The following is a 21181-nucleotide window of genomic DNA, read 5'->3' on the forward strand; positions in this document are numbered from 1 at the left end:
CTTTCACAATGATTACAGCTCAAAAACTCCTCCTGCCAAACTCCACTGGATCCCTGCGTCTCCTGTACCGGCTGCTTGCATTAGAGCATAAAGAATTAATGTAAAATATGTGTCTGTGTGTACACGTTCTCCGCTGTGTTATGTGGGGAAAGACGTTGCCAGGGACAACAGGCCCCGGTTGCAGAACAATCCGTCTCGACAAACACCGCTGAAGCCTCGGGGAAGTGGATCTTTGATGAGCTCTGTAACGCACACTTGGAGGCTTGTGAAGAGTGATCAGTTTGTCATTCAAACATAATTCTGACTCAGTTTAGCAGGACAGAAAGTGCGTTAAGCATGCATGGATTTGACCTGTGCATTCAACCCGGCTGTTGGTTGAGTGTTAAAACCCACAACCTAAAGGCAGAGAAGATGTTTCCCCATCAGGAGGCTGCTGCAGGGTCCGTGCCTGGGAATTAGTTTGATGATCAGATGCTGCAGTCAAAGAGGAACCAAGTTATGAAGATAACAGCGGCACAGCACCGTCATTCTCCATTCTGACCTACATGTGTCCCTTTTGCACTAATCTTCTCTCTTTATGTTTAAACCAATGAATTCTAATAAGTTCTGAACACAGGTTTAGACATGCAATTTTATGAGTCACATAAATGAAACAAGGCGAGAGCACCAAATAATATGTTTTATTATGTTTTAAAATCTGAATAAGACAATTATTCAGAGTAGGTAAAGAGCAGCTCCTACAACAACATAAATCCAACATTTATTGGGAAGTGCTTAAAAAAAGAACAACTTCCTATATTTTAGGAACAAGAAGGTTAGCCATGATTAAAACATGGATATTTCACCTCTTCAACTTCCTATTTTGCATCTTTCAGAGATCATCAGGGCTCTGCAACCTTTACAATCCTAAACGCCTTTTTTCCTCCTTAGTCCAACTCAATAAACTTGTTCAGGGTTAGGGTTAGGGTTATATTGTGATTTTGTATTCACCACTCTCCAAACAAACCAGACTGTAGTTAGACTACAGTTTAACTAACGCTGACTGGTGTGAATGCATCCATAATTGCACCCATGGGGGAAGACTTGTGAGCTGATTGTTAATCAAATGACACACCACACCATGCATTTTGGCCTTTGGTCCAGCAGCCTGCTGGCCTCATTGATCGCCTGTCATTGCTACACCTTGTTAAGGTGCCTCACCCATTCAGGCGTTTGTCGCAAACCAACCTGACTTCATTTTCGCGGCTCAATCTTTACAGAAATCACATAAAAAGGCCAGAATGTTTCCAATTTTCAACTACAAGTGTTTTCTAAAAGTGGCTATTGTGGTTCATTGGTTGCTCCGGTTCCTGAGCTAGATCACTCCCCATGACTTCTATCATTCCCCGCCTTGCAGTGGACTCTGCTGAAGATCTTTTATTGACTCCATCTGGCTGCCTCCTTGTGCAATTGAGGCAAACTGTAAAGTTTTGGCTCAATTCCACTTATATGTCCAGCAAAATTACAGGCTGCAAGTTACAAAAATAGCTTTAAATATTGTTCAAAAGAAAAGTAGTAGAAGAGGATTCCTCAGACAAACAAACAGGTTTAACAGGAGATTTTGCTGACATTTAAAGGCTCAACAATCGGTCGGCATACCTGCTCCTGTCCTCCTGGATGTAGAGCGACATCAGCTGTTTGGGGATGGTGAATGACAGAGTGCACTCCTCCATTTGTTCCCGCACCAGCATCCACTTGCTGTCCACTGTCTGAAATCTGTACACCTTGCATACTGGGTTCCTGAACACTGTGAAGGAGCAGAGAGCAAATGAATAGGGATGCATCTGACACAGCACAAAATAAAACACATTCTTGCCAAAGAAAATCCTTGGGATAATCCTTCGAAAACTTAGCAAAGTCGAATAGGAAATATAAACCGACAATGGCAGCTGCCACCCTCAAGGACACAGCAGAGCGGGAAGACATCAGAAGTCTTTAAAAGTCACAGGAGGTATGAAGCACAAATTAAATTCTATAATCAATAGCTGTGTCTGCTAAAGATAAGACATTTCTCATCTTCCGAGCTCCACTTCCTCTCTCTCTACTTCAATGTCAGCGCAGAAAATACACAACTCTTGTTTTGTTAATCTTTGCCCCCAAATCTCCTCTGTTTCCATTTTAATTGCTTATTTATTGTATGACACCAAGTCACAGGCTGTACAATCATTTTGAAGTTTTGGATGCTAACCCCGCCACCTGATTCACATTCTGCACCATCTTCCTCCTTTCTGCAGAGTTTCTAATAGCAGCAATCGAGGGGCTGAAAACGAAAAACAGCCCTAATGCTCTTATCTGCATGCTTGCAGCAGAAGGCGAGAAAGCTGTCAGCCTTAAACAGTGTTTACTGCTCCTTCTTCTTTTAGCTGAAAAAAAAGTTGCTCAATAAGACGGAGCCGGAGCACCCGAGGTGAAACGTTGACAAGTTCGTGTCACGATGGTCAAACATGCGTGGCAGGAAGATGTTTTTGCTTTCATTTAAAACTGGGATCCATACTTCTGCAGCAAATGACAACACAGAAAATGGTGCCGTACACAACAAACTCCTCATTCAGAAAATTGACAAAGTTCGACTCAAAACTGTAATTTATTTCCACAGCTGTGTGTCATGCAGCGCCTGTCCCATTAATCCTGCTACCTCTGCGTGATGTGCTGTTGAGTGTTAAAGTGGCTCTCGCTCCTGCTGTTTAGTTGTTTCTAAGAATGCCTGTAAAAACATTTCTAAAGGTGCTAAACTTTTATAGCTTGCCTTCTAAACTGTTGCCAGCTAAATGGGTTAACTTTATTCACGCTCTCGGTGCCAATAGATCCAAGAAGATGCATCACAGTGTGAGTTAATTGAAAGTTTTCCTGGGGGTGGCCAGGCTCGAACCGTTGCTAATTCAGGTTAGGACAGATGTATGGGCAACACAAATATGTTCATGACATTTTTACACAATGTCATTCTTAGATGAGATCTTAGTCTGTCTAAGTTGCTGGTAGCCACCCCCCCAGCTCACCGTTTACACACACACACATGAAAATGGCTGTTAACAGATGCACAATTATACCACCGTACATCTTTTAAAAGCAGAAGTGGAGCCTTCTGCACAACCAGCAAGAACTCAGCAAGTGATTTCTGGATGGTAAGTCGACAACAAAACACTTGTCTTTTTAAGCAGCCATTGTATGGCGCATGCAGCGGTAATTAATCCCAGCAAGGCAACATGCTGGAACTTATCTTGGGTTGCTAGGTGGTGGACAGTGCTTGCTGACATTACATTTCAGAGGTTTTTGAAAGGGCTCATTTTCGAGTCACCAAAGACCATTAACTTATTGCCAATAACTTACTGGGTGTTAAGAATTACTGGTTTGTAATGTTTTTTCCTCTATCAGATTTTCCCTGAGTTTAGTTATATTATTGCTTCTGTTTTCTCTACTTGCCAAAAGTTTTCCTATTTAACATTTTAATATGCACTTAATCTTCAAACATGTATAACTTTTCATTTCACATCACAATTATGAACTACTTTGTGCTGGTCTGTCGCATAAAATCCCAGTAAAATACACAGACATTTGTGGCTGTACTGTGACAGAAGGTGAAAAAGTTCAGGGGGTGTGAATATTTTACCCACTGCATGAGCCCAATGGATGAATCCAATTAAAAGTCAGACTTTTATCAGAAGGTTAGGAGGACACAAAAACTAGACTGTCTAGAGAATGTTGGTGTTATGAAAACCTACACACACTTTAATTAGACGGCAGATTTCACAGCAGTTGGTGACACAAACTGTTGCTTTAAAATACAAACAATCTTATGTCAGGTCATCCAATTATCAGCAACTTTGATCCACTTTTAGGAAGCCAGCCGCTCATTCTGGGAGTGTTTCTGAAGATAGAGGAGCTTGTTTCTCTCTTATAATCAGGCAAGACCTGCTCTAAAGTTTACAAAGTGCAGAACTGGGAAGATGTGGGTGAGAAGTGAAACTTTGCTAGTGACAGAGAAACCTATTCAGACAGAATGTGTGTATGTGTGTGCGACTATGGTTTCTTATATAGACAGGGATGTAATGTAGTATATTCTGTGCAAAATGTAAAGCATAAACAAAGAAACAAAGGGTTTTATTCCTTACTGCAGTGTTAGAAATCACTGACTGCTATCGTTGATTCAGGCATGAAAGGACAGCAAAAGGTTTTAATAAAGTGAAATTCTGTGAAATTCAGATCAATTTTAACCTGGAGAACACATCTTTAGGAAGATCCTCAAATTAAAGAAATTCTCCAAAGAAAGTCAAGAATAAAGTTCTTAAGAGCTGATCCACTTCCAAAAATAGATTTCTCTTTTATCTCTCTTTTATGTTAGATGATTATCTACACTGCTTTGCTGAAGTGTTAACAGGCCTTGATCTTTTCAGATGTTTGGCAGATAACTTCAGTGAAACGTATATATTTTTAGATATCCAGGCATAACAGTTCAGACATATTCAACTGTTTGTCCTTTTCATTGCAATTTTACAAATTCATCAGTTGCATTGCATGGAGAGTATCAACATTGAAGTTTGACTAAAAATTCCCTGATTGATTAAGACCTTCTATAAAATTCAGATTTGTGGAGAATTTGACTAATTATTGTCCTGTTGATCTCTGCACCTTTTGAAGTGTCATGATCATCTGAGCTGTTTCTCTCTTGTGTGGCATGTCTGTTTAGGTGTTTTAGCAGGTTTGCAGAAGTTCCTGATTCATTTTGTATGAGGTTGAGGAACAGTAGCTGTTCCCTGAGATGCTCAAAGCTTAAGAAAATAAAATGTCTTTCACCCTGATTTGCTTGTTCCTTGTTATTTATGATGTTGTTTTTTCACTAACTCTATTTGCAACTAATTAAGTGGCAAATTTAGGCTTAAAATAATCTTTTAATTTCACTAACTGAGTATAATATTAGTTTTTTGGACTGGCCTCATTTGAATTTAATGCAGGGTAATATAAATACACTCATGTATTTAAATGTACTTGCTCAAAGTGAACCATGTTACAGGGAGGAGCAGAGGAGGAAAAAACCCAAACTGGGGAGCTGGAAAAACACAAATCTAACAGAAATAAAGAATAATTTAACAAAGAATGAACTAACACAGTAAAAATCCGAGACATAAAGAACTAAGGAAAGACTGATCAAAATATAAGCAAAAAAACTAAGAATGAGAAAAAACTACCAACACTTGCTAAAAAAAAAATTAAAGAAAACCGAAAACAACCCAAAAACCTGACCAAAGGTCTGAATGTATTTGTATTTGTGAATTAGCCGTCTTTACATAACTTAACCTCTGCTGTACACCAAAAACACGATTGATTTTCATATAACTACAAATAAACTCAAGCAGTTTTATTATTATTTGTATTTTTAAGGCTCTGTCTGAATGTAATGGTAGATTTATAATCAAAAAGACTGTTTTGATTTTCATTTATGAGTACCAGAAAATATCTTAACGTGTGAAATAAAAAGGCATAAAAATGCTTTACAAAACAATAATTGCAGCATAAATCGACCATAGAAAGGCTTATTATTTTTTCCTGTGCTGCAGAAGATGAAATTAATGAGGATTATAGTTAAGTCTAGCCTCGAATTGACCCCTGAAAAAGCTCATAATTGTATTTAAATGAGATTTATTGTGGGCATGAGGATTATGGAAAGTGAATAGGATGACAAAACGCACAGGGTGAGGAAGGGGAATGGAGGGAAAGCAAAGAAAACTTTAAACCAGAGGAGTGATAGCTGCTGACTTCTACTATCTTCAGAGAAGCGGATTAACCTCTGAACCCAGCCCCCCACCCCCGCCTTCCCCTTTCCCCGTCCCACTAATCTGAGCACCAATCAGACGCCTCCGTTTCCCTTCCAGACACCTCTTAAGAAAATGACTCCCTGCGGTGCGCCGTGCAGAGGCCTGTTTCCTCACTGCTCTCTGCATGCTCATTTCGAAAGCCAATAAAAGTGGAAGAGAAAATTGCATTATGCAGTCTGGTGGCATCTGCAGGGAAAGTATTGTTTCTGACAGGCTGCAGATGTGCACCTGCAAAAATTGCTGCCATTCACTAGTTATTCGCAGCAGAAAATATAAGTGACAATGACACCAGTACAACAGGAGCCGGGCTGCTGGGGAGCTGAGGGAAGTGATACGAATCTGCATAAAAGAAAGAGAATGGGTGCTGGAAGGAAAATATTTTCTGTGAAGTCTTCTTTAAACAACAATTGTGACGTTTTAGCACAGCGGGATCTGTAACCTTTTCAAGTTCTCTCCTTTTCTTGCGACATTGTCTTTAATTTTCTCTCCACACTTCTTGTTTTCGTCGGAGTCGGATCCAACTTTCTGTGCAGCCGGAGAATTATTCTCACGCAGCTGGATTCCTGTCGTTTCATCGTTCAGGGAGAACCAAGGGGTTCATATGCTGACTGCATGCAGGAACCAAGACTTATTAGATCAAAACAGTGAAATCTAAAGTTTTTGTTCAAACAGGAGACACTTCAAATCGTCTTCATTCAAAGTTTGTTCAAAGGATCAATTTTGTGGTTATTAGATGGAGAAGATCAAGGGAATTTTACCAAAGATGTTTTGGGATTTTAACTACTGCAACGAATAAAGTACAGACAAATTACAGTAGTTTAGCCTTTTCTTCCAGGCAAGATTAAACGGCTTTGAGTTGAGAACCATAATTACGGAGAAGACTTTGTGAAATTTTACGGATGTAGGAGGAAAAAAGACGTTATAGCCCTGTAAAACAGACAGGAATAGTTGAGTTACAGGTGATGATTGTGGGAAAACGTACCTGGCCCAGTTAGAGCGTAATCCTCTCTGTCAATGCAGGGCTGGTCTGCAGGCTCACACACCAAAGGACACTGACGAGGAAAGAAACACAAATATACATCAAAGTGTTTCTTCGTCTTATAAACACAAGCAGGTTTTGATTATTACCATGAAAGGAACACTTAACCTCACAGTTACTAGGATTTTAAGTTTAGCAAACGCAATAAGTCAAGAGAAATATGACAAAGTATAAAAAGTATTCATAACCCTCAAGCATTCGTGCATGATTATGAAGTGGAAGGAAACTTATACATGGCATTGATAATATTCTTACAAAAGAAAACATTGAGAAGTTTAGAATACATTGCTCTTTAACTGCATGAATTAATTTATTTTAACATATTTTGGAATCCATCTTCTCTGAAATTCAATTCTACATTTAGAGGATCAAACTTCTGTCCATTCTTCTTTGCAAAACACTTCAAGCTTAGTCAGACTGAACATCCTAAGCTGATTTTAAATTTGGACTTTGACTAGGTCGTTCAAACACATGAATCGGATTTCTGTTGCGTTTTATAGTGTTTGCGTTGGAGCAATTTTATCAGCTTAAATCGAATTTCACTAAACCAGACAAAAATCAAGGAAAAAGCGAACATTTGCAATTAAGGCATTTAAAGACACGTGTCACATAAAACACAACACGGTGAACAGTTGCTGATGTACTGACACTCGATAAATAATGTTGCACTTATACTGCAGTTATTAAGCTCAAAAAAGGAAAAATCTGGAGGGAAACATTCACTCTGGCTTCTCTGAAATGAGAGCAGATCTGAAATCTGCCTCCCTTCAATCCTAAATGAGTTGTTATTGATTTTCCAAATGAATATTTCCCTCTCTAAGAGCAAATACTATATTAAATTATTACAAATATTGTGTCTTCTGTGTGTCAATTTGCTCACAACCTGCAGTATAGAAATACTAACTCCAATCACACCAAACAAAAATGTTCAACTTCAGTTTCAAATCATCATTAATAGTGTTACTAAGCAACCAACTCATTATGTTCAGTGTTTTTTTTGTTTTTCCGTGAAGCTGCCAGAAAAGGTACTTCTGAATTTCTGAAAATATTTAATAAAAACCTCCCATGTATTGCTTTGAATTTTTAACCCTTATGATACATGAAAGCCGATGAATTTGCAGATGCCTCTCTTTTTACTCGTGAGTTTTTGTTTGTTCTCAGTAAATTAGTAAGACTGGAACTGAAAACTATTTAAATTAAGTCTCAAAGTAGAGAAAAGCTACCATTAGAAGAGCTCCGGCTCACATTTCAGGCACTGATTTAGAACGGGAACATTAAATGAAGTGACACTCAAACGTCTACTGCCTGCTCATTACCAGGTTTGTGTAAAATAAAAAGTTGGACAAAGTTAAAATAAATACTACACTAATACATTTAATATGTAAAACAAACCAATCCATAAAGGGAAAAATATGAAATTAGTTCAATAAACTGGATGTAAACCACTATATAATACTTGAAGAACACATCGGTTCAGTTTCACATTACCTACATCTTTAGTGAAATTTTGCCCACTCCACCTAACAGACGACTTGTTCTTTCAATCTCTGTTTTGGGAAAACATCTTTAGTTCGCAGCTCTTTCCAGGTCAATCCACCGGTTTTCTGAGAGAAGAAGAAACACCCCCGCCATGTTCTGCTGTTTATGTTGCTGTTGAATATCCACCAGAATGAAGAGGAGCCTGAACTTTCATTTTCCTTCGGTTGATTCCTCTTCTGACAGCCAATCATTTCTCAGCTAATAGTGCATGTGTGAATCATGGCTTATGGCCTCTGCTAGTGGCCAGAGCCAGGGTTATTTTAGCTTTTTATGCCTTCCTGTTTGTGCTGACCCAGTAGGAACCCAGATCAGAGTGCTCCTTCTGGATGCAATCCGTGGGGGTAAACCTTTGTGTCCTGCTAGCCAAGAAGAGGATAGCTCTGTTCTTTATTCTCAGGACCCACAATCAGCAGGTGGTGAACCGGAGGAGCCAGCTCACCGCAGAGATGAAGCAAGGAACCCGCATGGTTACTGAGCAAAGCCAGTCGCCGCTGGTTTTACAAACTGATGCCAAGTTAGAAATGTTAACTTGGTGAGGCCACGGAGGAAGAGAGGAGTTTTCTTCTGTCGATGGCTGTTGTTGTGGATTAAACCTGACTCATCAGTCTGGCATTAAAAACACTCCTCACTCTTATGTTGGCACAGCAATGCACATGAAAACAGACTTTATTGACCTTCTGCACATATTTAGATCATTGACATGAATTGATTTTCTTGAAGGATACTGAGCAGTGCCAATGCTGCAAGCTCTAAAATCCAATTTAGCTGGTTATTTTATTTAGTGATCAGTTATGAACTAAGAGCTTTTTGTCACTCTACAGTCTTTTGTCTATTTTGTTCATTAGTACAATGCCACTTTGATCTTTCTCCAAGAAACATCCTGGTGCCAACTTCTGTCCATCCATCTATCTGTGGTCAGAATTCCATTGATTAATTAATTAACAGCTTTCATTCCACAAATGAACTGATTAACACTGCAGTGTCTCCATCAGAGTCAAGGTTTAAGTCAATTTGTAGTCGTGCAAAGTCAAAGTGTTTTGAAAACTAAAGGGCGTATCAATTTAGAACCAGAAAACCTAAAATATTTGAAGGTAGGAAACATAAATTCTGATCAACTTTTCCATTTATTTTTCAAAACAGAAAGACAATTTTACAGGACTTTGTTGAATTGATCTGTCTCAACATACTGGCAACACAGAACAAGGATTTTGCAGAACCTCATTTGGTTCTGGTTCTGCATCCCTAGAACCAGAACCAAATGAGGAGAAGCAGCATTTAGCATCTATGCACCACAAATCTGGAACAAACTTCCAGAAAACTATAAAACAGCTGAAACACTGACTTCCTTTAAATCTCAACTAAAAACCCACATGTTTAGAGTTGTATTTGAAACGTAATCAATTACAAATTTATTGATGGAACCTGACTTGATGTTGTGTTTTTATTGTTGATTCTATTTTGCATTGAGTTTTTGTGTTTGTTATGATGTAAAGCACTTTGAAATGCCCTGATGCTGAAATGTGCTATACAAATAAAATTTGATTTGATTTGACTTTGCAAGCCATTTTTCTGAAAAGATCACCTACAGGATCCTCAGTGGAAAAAAACCCACAGGATTCTATTTTGTTTCCCACAGGAATATGAATTAAACTCCTGGATTTAGAAGAAAAAACATCCCAAAGTTGAACACAACTCATACAACAGCCAGACCAGTGAGGGCAAAAAATAATGCTTTTTTAAAAGCATAATTAAAAAGTTATGCTTTTAATAAATATTTAAACCAAACTTTTTATGCTTTTAGAAGCACAAAAATTATACTTATAGTTTTTATGCTTATATGCATTATAAAATGCTTTTATAAGAATAAAAAGTTGCAAAATTGCTTTCTTTGGTCTGTAACTATAACAGCAGCATTTTTTCTGTGTCTGAGCAAAATGAAAGAAAAATGACTGAATTCAGATGGTGTTCTAGTATTTTAACCCTCCTTTCAACTAAAACATGTTGGAATGAAGCGAAGGTGTTTTTATGGGGCCAAACAAACATGTTAAAAGAAAGTTAATTTGATATAGACTCCTAGAGTTTCAGAAGTGTGACTGATATTATCCTTGACATAAACTTTTGATGACTCATAAGTGTCACTTCCAGAATCACTGCATGTCCCACAAGAAGAAAGCAGTTTGTTTTTACAGTAGCTTGTAGAAATGGGAAGGCTGACATCTGAATAATAATGCTGGTCAGAATTGGAGCAAAAACTGCAAATTTAATATAGATGCTGCCAAAATGTAAGTGTTAGTCTTTGTCGCAAGTAGTGGTTCAAACTGGAGATGGAGATTTTGCTTGTAATCTGCAACAATTTACTTTTCAAAATGACGTAATGGCTCTTCAGCCACTCTCGGCTGCATTCTTAGATTTTCCTATTCTCCACATTTTCCTTTCAAACTTTTCAGCATATTTTTCCATCTTGATCATGAAAATGAAGAAAACTACTGAGAACTTCAGACTCAACACAGCTAAAAAAAAGTAGCAAAACAATTATGACAAAAACCCACTAAAACTTCCCTCCTGCACCACACTCGGCATCTCCAAATATAAATGTTAAATTTATGCCTCTGCTGGGCCTTTTAGTCCGCCCCTTGAAGCATTAAGTCTGGGTTTTCCTGATCAAAGAGAGGCTGACAGCTAACAATCGCTCTCGCTCGTTGCATGTCAGCTCTGCCTGGTCTGAGGAACCATTACACACAGCAAGACAGACAAATCTGTCCCCAGAAAAAAGCTTTTAATGGCCGCATGGAACAAACTCTTCTAGTTAAGAAAGGGATCTAGAGCAAGGACAACACCAATCAACACCTTTGCTTTCATACGCACACGGACACAGGATCCAAATGAAACCCTGCCCATTGATCAGAACAAGCAGAGGTGACGTTTGACATTTGAAAATCCCAGCGAGAAGGGTCGCAGACAGAGAAAAGCATTAGCAAAAAGCCGAGGAGCGCAGCTGCCGAAGGTGTTTTATCGTAATTGTGGGCAGCGGTCAGTGTGAGGTCGACGCTTCTTTGATGGCTAAAATATGAGAGGAGATCAGATCAAAGGTGACTCAATTCTCTTTCTTGTTTTGGGTGAGTGTTTTCACTGGGGTAGTGGGATATTCATGAGAAGCAGCAGCCACTCGAACAAATCAAACGAGCCCCCAATCCCAATAAGTCCCCCCTCTGTGCCCTCAAAGTTTGTGCAGAAACTCCAACTGAAGCAAACCTTCCTGATGTCATTTCCCTTCCCTTGTTCCTCTGCACATTCTCTACAACGGAAACAGCATGCACAGGCGGAAATCTGCCCTGACAACACACACTCATACGCCATCACACATGCCAACACATTCATCAAGAAGACATGGGCAGATTGCCGGTGACACTCCAGCCTGGCAGGGACCCTCCCTGCACCAGCAACATCGCTGGGCAAAGCTAAAGCCAGTCAACCGTGCAGAAGCCCTTGGTCAATTATATAAGGCAGTGATTCACACACACTCACAAACACGCATGCACACGCAAAGTGAGACAGCTCACTGACAGCAGGCATGAACTACAAGTCTATATGTTGCAACATTGTAATGAATGTACATCAGACACATCATGAAAGCTGCTTCTCTAATATTTAAAGCCTGTTGGCTCTAAAGCACACATGAGTTTGACATTAAGGTGAAGAATGAAACTGAGTTAAATGAGGGAGCATATCACTTCACTTCAGCTGTGATGGCATCCCATTTGCATAAACTTAAAGTCACATTTTGAGGATGCTCGCTCTTCCCGTTCTCCTCCCTGACTGAGTTAAACGTTGAGCAGTGAATGGGATTAGAGCGGTGGGCGTTGGCTGCAGCAAAACTACCATCCAGGAAATGTTTATGGGCAAATAAACAAAGTGGAACACAGATAAAATAAAAGTGGTTGGAAAGATTTTAGATTGCTTCTCCATCAGCACAAACATGCTAATGCAGACGATAAACGTTCGCACGCCGGTTAAATCCTCATTAGGGTTCACTTAAATTTATTTAATCTCACTGGAGAGAATGAGCAGAGCTGGTCTAATCCCAGGATAAGCAGAAGGGATCTGATATGCAGACACTCGTGCTTTGCCAAATAACACGCTCTTCACATTTTATGGTTCTCTCATAAAGTAGGATAAAAAAGTCTAGAAATACATTCAGCTTTTACAGTAGTAGTATAATCTCAAAAATACAAATGTTACGAATCTAACCTTTAATGTGAGAAAGTGACTCTGTCCTCTTTAGCCCAACTCACATGTTAATTATGGGGTTCAATAATGGAGCCTGAAAAAAACATGGAAGACAATTGATTTTGTGTTTGGTGAACAATTTCTGTGCTGATTTGGAACAATTACTTAGTGATATATTTTTTTAACCAGATTTCTATTTAAAATGTGTTAACTTTTCCTCATGCCGATTACTTTAACAAGGTTTCCAAGTCATCAGGAAGGGAAACAGCAACATCCTCCACCTTTCATTCTGTTTGCTGAAGAATCTAAATAAATAAAAACCAGTCTCAAAAAACCAGAACAAATATTTCCAGTTAAATCCCCTCTAGAGTTTCACAGTCTCCATTTACATTTCTCATGTTAGATGAAGATGAAGGTTTTTTTTCTTGCATCTAGAGTCTGATGGTTGTTATTGAGTCTTGGCAACCTCAAAATGCCACTGTGTGCTGCAGTCGTCTGACAATTAGATTTGGAGAGCTATTTTTTAAATCTCCCTTACCATCCTCTTCACTGAGCAAGAGGCAAGATAAAATTGGGTTCTCATCCAGCCTTATTTGTCACTGTTCCAGTTTTAAAAAAAAAACCTTTTTATTCATTGCTCTCACTGGAAATCCGGACAAGTTCAAGCGGGTTGTGATTTACTTGCCCCCATTTTCTTACTTTCAGAGAGTAACACACACATGCTCCAGTCCAATGGCTGGATCTTTTTGAAGTCTGTATGGGAAACTGGCCTCTGTCTGCATTGTCATATTTATACCTCAATGTCACAGAAAGCCATGAACAGGGATGGGAATTAATCGTGTCATTTCTATTTTATCATTGTCATGATACATTTCAATTAATGATGTTTAAAATCCGACAAAATTGTATTGTTGGGATTGTTAGAATCAGTAAATATCAATGAATTTGAAAAAATGATTAAATACAGTTAATGGCTGCAGGGTAGTAATATGCACAGCAAAACTATTAAAATAAATCAATTATAAGAATTTTTAGAAGGAGGTCTCAAGGGTTGGTTTACTGGGAGGAGGTTGTGGTAAATACTGGGACGTTGCTGTGGTGATGCAGTAAAAAGAACAATTTTCTCTATTGAACAATGCACAAAAAATATGGTTTTCAGTGTGATTCCTTTAAGGTTTTCTCCACATCTTGAGTTTAGAGTGTGCTGTACCTTCTGTGAGGACGAGTCGGTGGCGATGTGGTCGGCCTCCTCCACCTCCCCCATCTTCAGACGACTCACTACCACTGTTCCTGCTGGGCACACACCATCCGACGACCTGGAAAACACAAGCATTGAGCTTCTGATAAAAAAGATCTTTTTTCTGTAACTGCTTCACAATGATCAGACGTGGATGAAGTAACATTCTGGCTTACATTCAGCTTTGAACAGGTTGCACAATTATGAAGCTTGTTGAATTAGGATGCAGCAGCAAACACAGATGCTTTGCTCTGGGATTTCTTTACCTGACAGATTGTGCAGAAAAGTCTGCATACTGAAAAACGCTGAGAAGTTTACAGGGAGTCGAGGGGGAGAACATCTTACTTTACTGCTCAAATGGTGGCCCAACAGAGATGACCAGACCTTTTCAGATACGGTAGAGCAGCATGGCCAATCACTTTTCCAATTGCAGAGCTTGTGATTAAGGAGATGATAGAAAATCTATAGTATTGGCAAGCAGACGGAGGGTTTAAAATGAAGAAAAATGGCCCCTCCACATGACGGCAGCAAGTCTGATCACTTTAAAAGACCCATCCTTAATGTGCTCGGTTCCACTCCAGCTGGAGAAAACGCTGGCTGCTGCGTGCCAGCCAGCGGTCTGAGGGGAGGTAGGAGGGATGACACACGACTGCCCGAGGAGGAAAAAAAATGTAGGGACGGTGATGGAAACAGAAGGGATCCTTTCAAGGCTAATTCATCTTGATGAGGTACAAGGAAGAAGTTTTTAAACACACACAGGAGAAAAGAGGAGAGAGGGAAGGAAGCTGTGTGAGCGAACGTAGGAGGGGGAGGACTGGGAGCCTGAGGAGGCAGCTGCAGGGAAAAAGCGTCTCTGCAGTGGGACACGGAGAGCTTCAGTTAGTGCTTAATGTCTTACAGCATTCTCACAGCAGAGAAAATAACATTGGCTGCTTTCTAAATCTAATCTTTGTCCCTCGCCAGACACCTGTCTAGGTGTTTACTCCAGCGCTGCTCTCCTCGTTTCCTCGTATCCTTCCTCACTACGATGAAGCCGAAGACTGAGAGGAGAGAAAGTCACCCTGACTTTGATTGTATGTACCCACACATAATCAAGGAAATGGAGATTAACATGCATGGCACTCGGCGACAGTCCTCCAGAGGCAGAGCAGAGGGGTGATGGTGGTCCTCTACTCTTCAGATTACACTGCCACAATCCATTAATGAAATCCCCATCCGTCATTCAGACTGGCCATAAAGAATTCAAGATAAATTATTTTATTATTTTATTTCATTATTTTATTCTTCACCAAACGTTACTGCTATTTTTCTCCCAAATGTTTTGTGCGAGTAGAACTCCTCATCTGCAGGAGTTGTGTGTGAGCGGGTGTGCGTGTGTGTGTGTGTGGTCACTGGAGCCATCGGTGATGAACACCGACGGATGATGCATTACTTCACCTGACTGAAAGTTTCAAAACAAACGACGCGTATGTTATATATATCAAAAATAACTTTGTATCATAGCCTCATCTGACACCTTAAAATTGCCCTCTGTCTCTTTAAGAGGTTCTTCCCTTTCTGACACTCCCTTGCGACTGAAAAGTAGTTTGTATGAAAAAATATGCGGAGCTTTAGAAACCCCAGATGGCTGCCAAGGGAGATTCAAGGATTCCTCAAACTTGCATGATAGAATCAAAGCAGCATTTCAAGGAACAGTTTGGAAGAAGGAAAAACATTATAACAAGACATAGAGCTCAAAAATGTAAACTGTTTCATAATACTCCCTTTTTAAGTTCCTTTATCTTGGATCATGAATCAAATTTTTTTCTCTAAATACAGAATTTAAGGTTTAATTTTTTTAAATGTATTTATGTTTGTCATGTTGGAGGCGGTCTTCTATACATACATACATCCCATACTTTAAAGTTTAAGTAATTGTTTACAATTCAATAACTTTTTTTGCAATTAATCATTAAAAGTAACAGATCAATTGGAAAAAAAATTGGGTAGATTAATGCCTTTTTCAAATCCAACCTCCCTTTCAGAAGGCACAAACATAAACTAAACACCTGCTCAAATACAATCTGTAAATATTATCTCTGCTGAGATGAAGAACACCTTGAAATGGGCTGAGATAGTTTGATTTAGCTCGGTCTCCATGCTGCAGGTTCTCCAAACAAACAGTGGTAAAAACAAGGAGAGAAACATCCTGAAAAGATTTAAATACAGTTTTGCCTCAGAAGAAACCTGAAAGGGCCCTGACGGTAGCGTTAGTTAAAATCGAAGACCATTCTCTCCTCCCAGCCTTGCGCTGCTCTTTCCATCTGTCGGAGCTGGCATGGAGACAAATCTGCAGATTGTTCTCTCCTTCTAAGTCCATCTTCCACTTGAATCTAATTGGCCCGGGATCTTTTTTTATGACAACACTTAATCAGACAGCTTTGTTCGAGTGACAAAATAATGTGTTTAAAATGTCTGCTACGAATTTGGCACAATTAAAAAATAATTAGCTTTCAGAGATGTGCCTTACATTTAACAGTTATTTTCTTTTAAAAGCTTTCCTTGCAACTATTAAGCAACAAAAGGTGCAAAGTGATTTATTATGAAGAAAAAACCCTTTCTAAGGTTTGTCATGACTCATGACCAATAGCGATTGAAGTTTAGGTTTTTCCAACACTTTAATTACAGAATTCAAAACATGTTCTTTACTGATGGGAATAAAACAATTTGAAAATATTCTTTTGTCTAAATATGTATTTGAATCCATTCCAAAAGCAAAAAGTGCTGCATCTATGCAACAACGCACAAGCTGAATGAAAATTTCCCAGTGAACTCTGACTGCACACAGTCGTCAAAACATGAGGGGAAGAGTAAAGACAGCCGGCGCATTTCACTGTAATCTCCATAAGAATGAATTTAACAAACAAATCTGACAATCCCTACAAGACAGATGCGTTTATTCATTTGAAAGAGCAGTGGATAAGAAGCAGAGTGATGCTGCATTTGGCAGATGATTGAGAAAGAGCTTCACGAGAAATTATACTGAATGCGGCTTATTCAACGCAAATGTGGTTAAACTAAATGTCTCAACTGAAACAAGAGAGAGCAAATCTAGATTCAACTTTATTTCTTTCCATTTTGTTTTTAGGAAGCCAGAACCTTGTTCTTCTTTCTTAAACATGGTTTTTGGTTTAAGTTTCAAATTTATCAGTGTCAACCTTGTGTTTAATTTAACAATTAAAGCAGCAAACATCTAGGAAAAAAAAATTGTGCAACAGGTTCTTAGATGGAGGTAACAATAGAAAATGTATCAAAAATAGAATAATTACAAATTGAAATCATCTGGTGGCAGTTTGATTTACTATGATCATAAACACATCAGAGCATTCAAGTTCACTCTTCGGTGTAGAAGTTCACGTCTCAAAATTTGCTGTTTTCAGTATCAGTGAGATGTTTAAAATGAAAATTTCAAACTTAACTGAACAACTATCTGCCACAACAACAACAACAAAAAAAAAACAATCTCTGTGATCTCTGTTCAGGAACAGTTTGGAGATGTAATATTTCAGAAACCTCTAAAACAGATGAAAACATCTGTATTTAAGTCTGAGTTTTACCAAAAACGCCATCAAACAGGTTTCTTGGGTGCATTTGCAAAAAAAAGTGTGTCCATTGTTCAACTTGTTATGGTTGATCAAGAGAAATTTGTCTGAGATATCTGGCCAATAAATTGGTCTTGAGCAACATTTCTTCCAGCTTATGAAGGTACTGTGGATATTAAGACTTGTTGCCAAAAATACTCAATTTGTTCCAATTTCTTCAGATAATCTACAAATATCCTAAAGTTAACATGATGTGACAGGCAAAGACAATATTTTAACTTCAACAAAATGATTCTTGAAGAGTTAAACTTTGCATAAAGCAGTTGATCAAATGAAGGATGATGCACCCCTCAGGTTCCATGCCAGGTCTTTATTGCACTTTTTTGGTTTTCACCTTGAGCTCCTTTTTTTGGGCCTAATTCTTCTTTCATCCCCCTTTTATCCACTTTTTTTTTTAAGCACATGCTGCACTTTATGCTGTGATGGTCAGGTACAAAGACTACATTGAACAAGAGAACTATTGATCAAGAGCACTTTAAAAGATTAAAAGAAAGTTTTTTTCTTCTTGGTAGAAAAAAATTAAGGAAAACTTCTGCACAGCCCTGGACGTTCATGGTTTAATTAATTTGGACAAATACCCCCATCTATATCGTTAAGCTGTGACATTTAGGAAAAAACTCCTCGCCACCATGTGAAATGTGTTCTCGGTGATACCATTTTTGCTGGTATCATCGTATTCCCTTGTATGCTAAACTCTTGACAATTTTCCAGTGAAAGTTTGCTTAGACTAATAAAATGGATGTAAACAGATGAAAGCAAAGGCTTTCTTTTTACTCTGAAGTAAATAAGTATCAAATGTAATGCCAAGGTAAAGACAAAAATACATTTCAAGGGTCCTAGTTTAGCATCCCATGACTGCAGAACAAAGAAAATCAAAGCATGGATACTTCTGTGGTCGTTAGCTGGTTTCCCCTCGGGAAAAGTCTCACAAAGGAAAACACCTGACAACCACAGAAACGAATCCAAGCACCGCTGGCAGCGTTCCTCCCTTTTGCTAAAATGGTAAGACACTGAAAATATCCTGCAGAGACCGGAGAAAACTCTGCAGGTTTTTTTTTTTGTTGTTGTTGTGAGTTTTGGCATTAGAACAGTGATTCTATCGGAACACCTTAAAGCTCCACATTGCCTGTAGGATGGAAGCGGCGAGAGATAAGGGATGAAAACACTGCCAAGATTATACACGGCAGCAGGAGTACTACGAGCTTGAAGTGTAACAGCGGAACTGTAGATGGGAATCTTGACCTATATACAGCTGGACGGGTGAACTATATATAGCGCTGGCTGGTTTTCACTGAAGACTGATGTTAGGACACAGGACAGGACTAATCCTGGTGATTCTTATGAAGCATGATTGATGCCGTTACATGTCTCAGCAGTTAGTCCATGTTTAGCAAAAGAGGAATCCACTTTAATGTTATTACAAGCGATGCAGACAAAAAGAGACTGCTTCCTGACTTGAAGTATATTCCCAAAGAAAAGGCTGGCCTGGTTTCCAGCTCATGAAAGAGCTGCAAATGTTCAATTTAAAAAGAGTACAACACAACGCATGTATCATGTTTAAGTTTGTAAAATCTGTTCTGCTCCAAATCGGTGTATTTATTCTCCTACAGATTTTTTTTTTATGTTTCCATGGTGAATCAAGCATCAGATTTTTAATAAGAAGCTGATTTGACTGGAGCACACCACTGTGATAAATATGATCATCATGCTGATGTATGCGGTGCTAAAATTCTGAGAAACAACTGAAGTAAGCAGAACAGGAGCTAACGTATGTCAGCGAGTGACTCATATTTGCACACAATTTGTGAATTTAATGCGTTTGTTTACTTCAGCTCCATTTCCTTATTTCTCTTGTTCTTTCTCTCTCTCCCACACACACAAACGCACACACACTCCTGCATCCTTGGCAAAAGAGAACAGTCTTCACGCCACATTTACCATTATGTTGGTGCATAAATACTGTCAGGAACTGTCTGGGATAAGCTGTTCACAGGAGAAGCAAGGTGGAAATAGTGTGCAGTACATAGACCGTTTCATCAACCAATCAAAATATTTAAAGACGCTTCTTGAGAGTACTGATTACTTTTGGATGGATAACTAAAGGGAGTGCACAAGCAAGAAAGTCACCTCTGGGAATCGCTACATGATTATGAAAGAGAGGTTAAAGTGACCGATGATGAAGTTCAGCACAAGTTTCCTCCTGTAGGGTTTCCTGTGGCTAACCAGCACTCAGGACCTGGTATACTTTGATCTTAATCTGCAGTCATGCCAGGAGGATGAGCAGAAAAGTTAAGAAATGCAGGCTGGCAAAGTCTGGCTCACCTTGAGAAAAATCTTTATCCCACGCCAGAAGCTCAACTTCTTAATATGAGGTCCTAAAACCAGTAACTTCTCTACAGGGAGACGAGCACAACTGTATACAATATGCAGCGTGAAACCTCTTTGTCCAACCAGATAACATCAGATGTTCAGATAAGAATAAAAAGCTGGTCAGTGACAAGAAAAAACAGAAACCTTTATTAAACCATTGTTTCTTTTGAATCCAGAGGTTAGACATACACATTCAAAGACAGACTGAGGACTGTGAGGTACAATCTGTCTCTCGTTTGAAAAGAGAAGGCTCACCATTCTCAGACTGCCGACTGCAGCAGCAGCGTTCCAAAATCGATGCAGTATTGTACAACTAAGAATGCCAACACCATCCGGTGACTAGAGGATCTCAAAGTCCATCTCTTCCACTCCTGGAAAATGCTGGTGAGTAACTCATTTCCCACCTAAATAGTGGTGATAATGCCATGCAAGTTAAATCATTTTCCCAACTTTATTTCAGCATGCATAATGAGTCATTAGGTTTGGAATCCAACAGCTGATAAAATGTGATGGGAACAATCAAGATGTCGTGTTTCTCTGTAAAGGTGGATTTTAATATGGACCTAAGAGGATTCAACAGTAGCTCAAGTATGGCCTTTTAAGGATTTGATTTCCTATTTGAGCTTTCACGGCTAGTTAATTTCTTGCTAAGCTGCAGCAGAGGAACAATGACACATGGAACGGGGTTTGGCTCAAGAACGCCGCTGGAAGATTTGAAGAAGACAAACTGTGGGTTTTTGTTCCCCATCATTTGCACTGAAATTGCTTCAGGAAGAGACCGTGAAGCAACTAATAACTCCTTCAATGTGCACATGTGAATTTAAATACTGTTTGCAGAGTTCTCATGTGCCTAATAATTAAAGTTGGATTTAGGATCCAGATGCAGTGGGTAAGAGCAAATAGTGAGTTAATCACCTCATTTAACAAACATACATGCTGGATGCCTAAGCAACCGTAAGTGATAAACACTCTAAATCGCAGCAATACTTATTACTGCTGTTTTACAATTGAATGCAAAGCTGCTCTATTTGGATTCAATCACAATGAAGATGCGAGACTTCTGGAGGATGTGTTTACGCTCCCAGCTGGTTCTGTTCGGCCGTGTGCATACATTCTGAGGATGAAGACGGATAACGTACATTCAGAGGATTAGCCAAGTGTAAATCAATGAGAATTGGATAAGTGCAGGTAGTGAAGACTGTTAGAGTGAGGAGGAAGGTGGAGCGGTGGCATACGGCGTGAACTGTTAGCTCAGATGATGACCTTCTATACCACTCAC

At 39.1% G+C, this 21181-nt stretch overlaps 1 protein-coding gene across 8 annotated transcripts in view; it reads right to left on the reverse strand.

The window, feature by feature from the left end:
• The window catches only part of inpp4b (inositol polyphosphate-4-phosphatase type II B), a 193642-nt gene that overhangs the window by 68068 nt on the left and 104393 nt on the right, over window positions 1–21181 (reverse strand). For all 8 annotated transcript variants that reach the window (XM_044113421.1, XM_044113422.1, XM_044113428.1 and 5 more), the window contains 3 exons: window positions 13865–13970; window positions 6832–6901; window positions 1639–1786 (listed from right to left, as the gene is read on the reverse strand). In XM_044113421.1, coding sequence (XP_043969356.1) covers window positions 1639–1786; window positions 6832–6901; window positions 13865–13970 — 324 coding nt within the window. The remainder of the gene's footprint in view (window positions 1–1638; window positions 1787–6831; window positions 6902–13864; window positions 13971–21181) is intronic.

Source organism: Gambusia affinis, linkage group LG04 (genome assembly GCF_019740435.1).
Source record: "Gambusia affinis linkage group LG04, SWU_Gaff_1.0, whole genome shotgun sequence".
NCBI lineage: Eukaryota > Metazoa > Chordata > Actinopteri > Cyprinodontiformes > Poeciliidae > Gambusia > Gambusia affinis.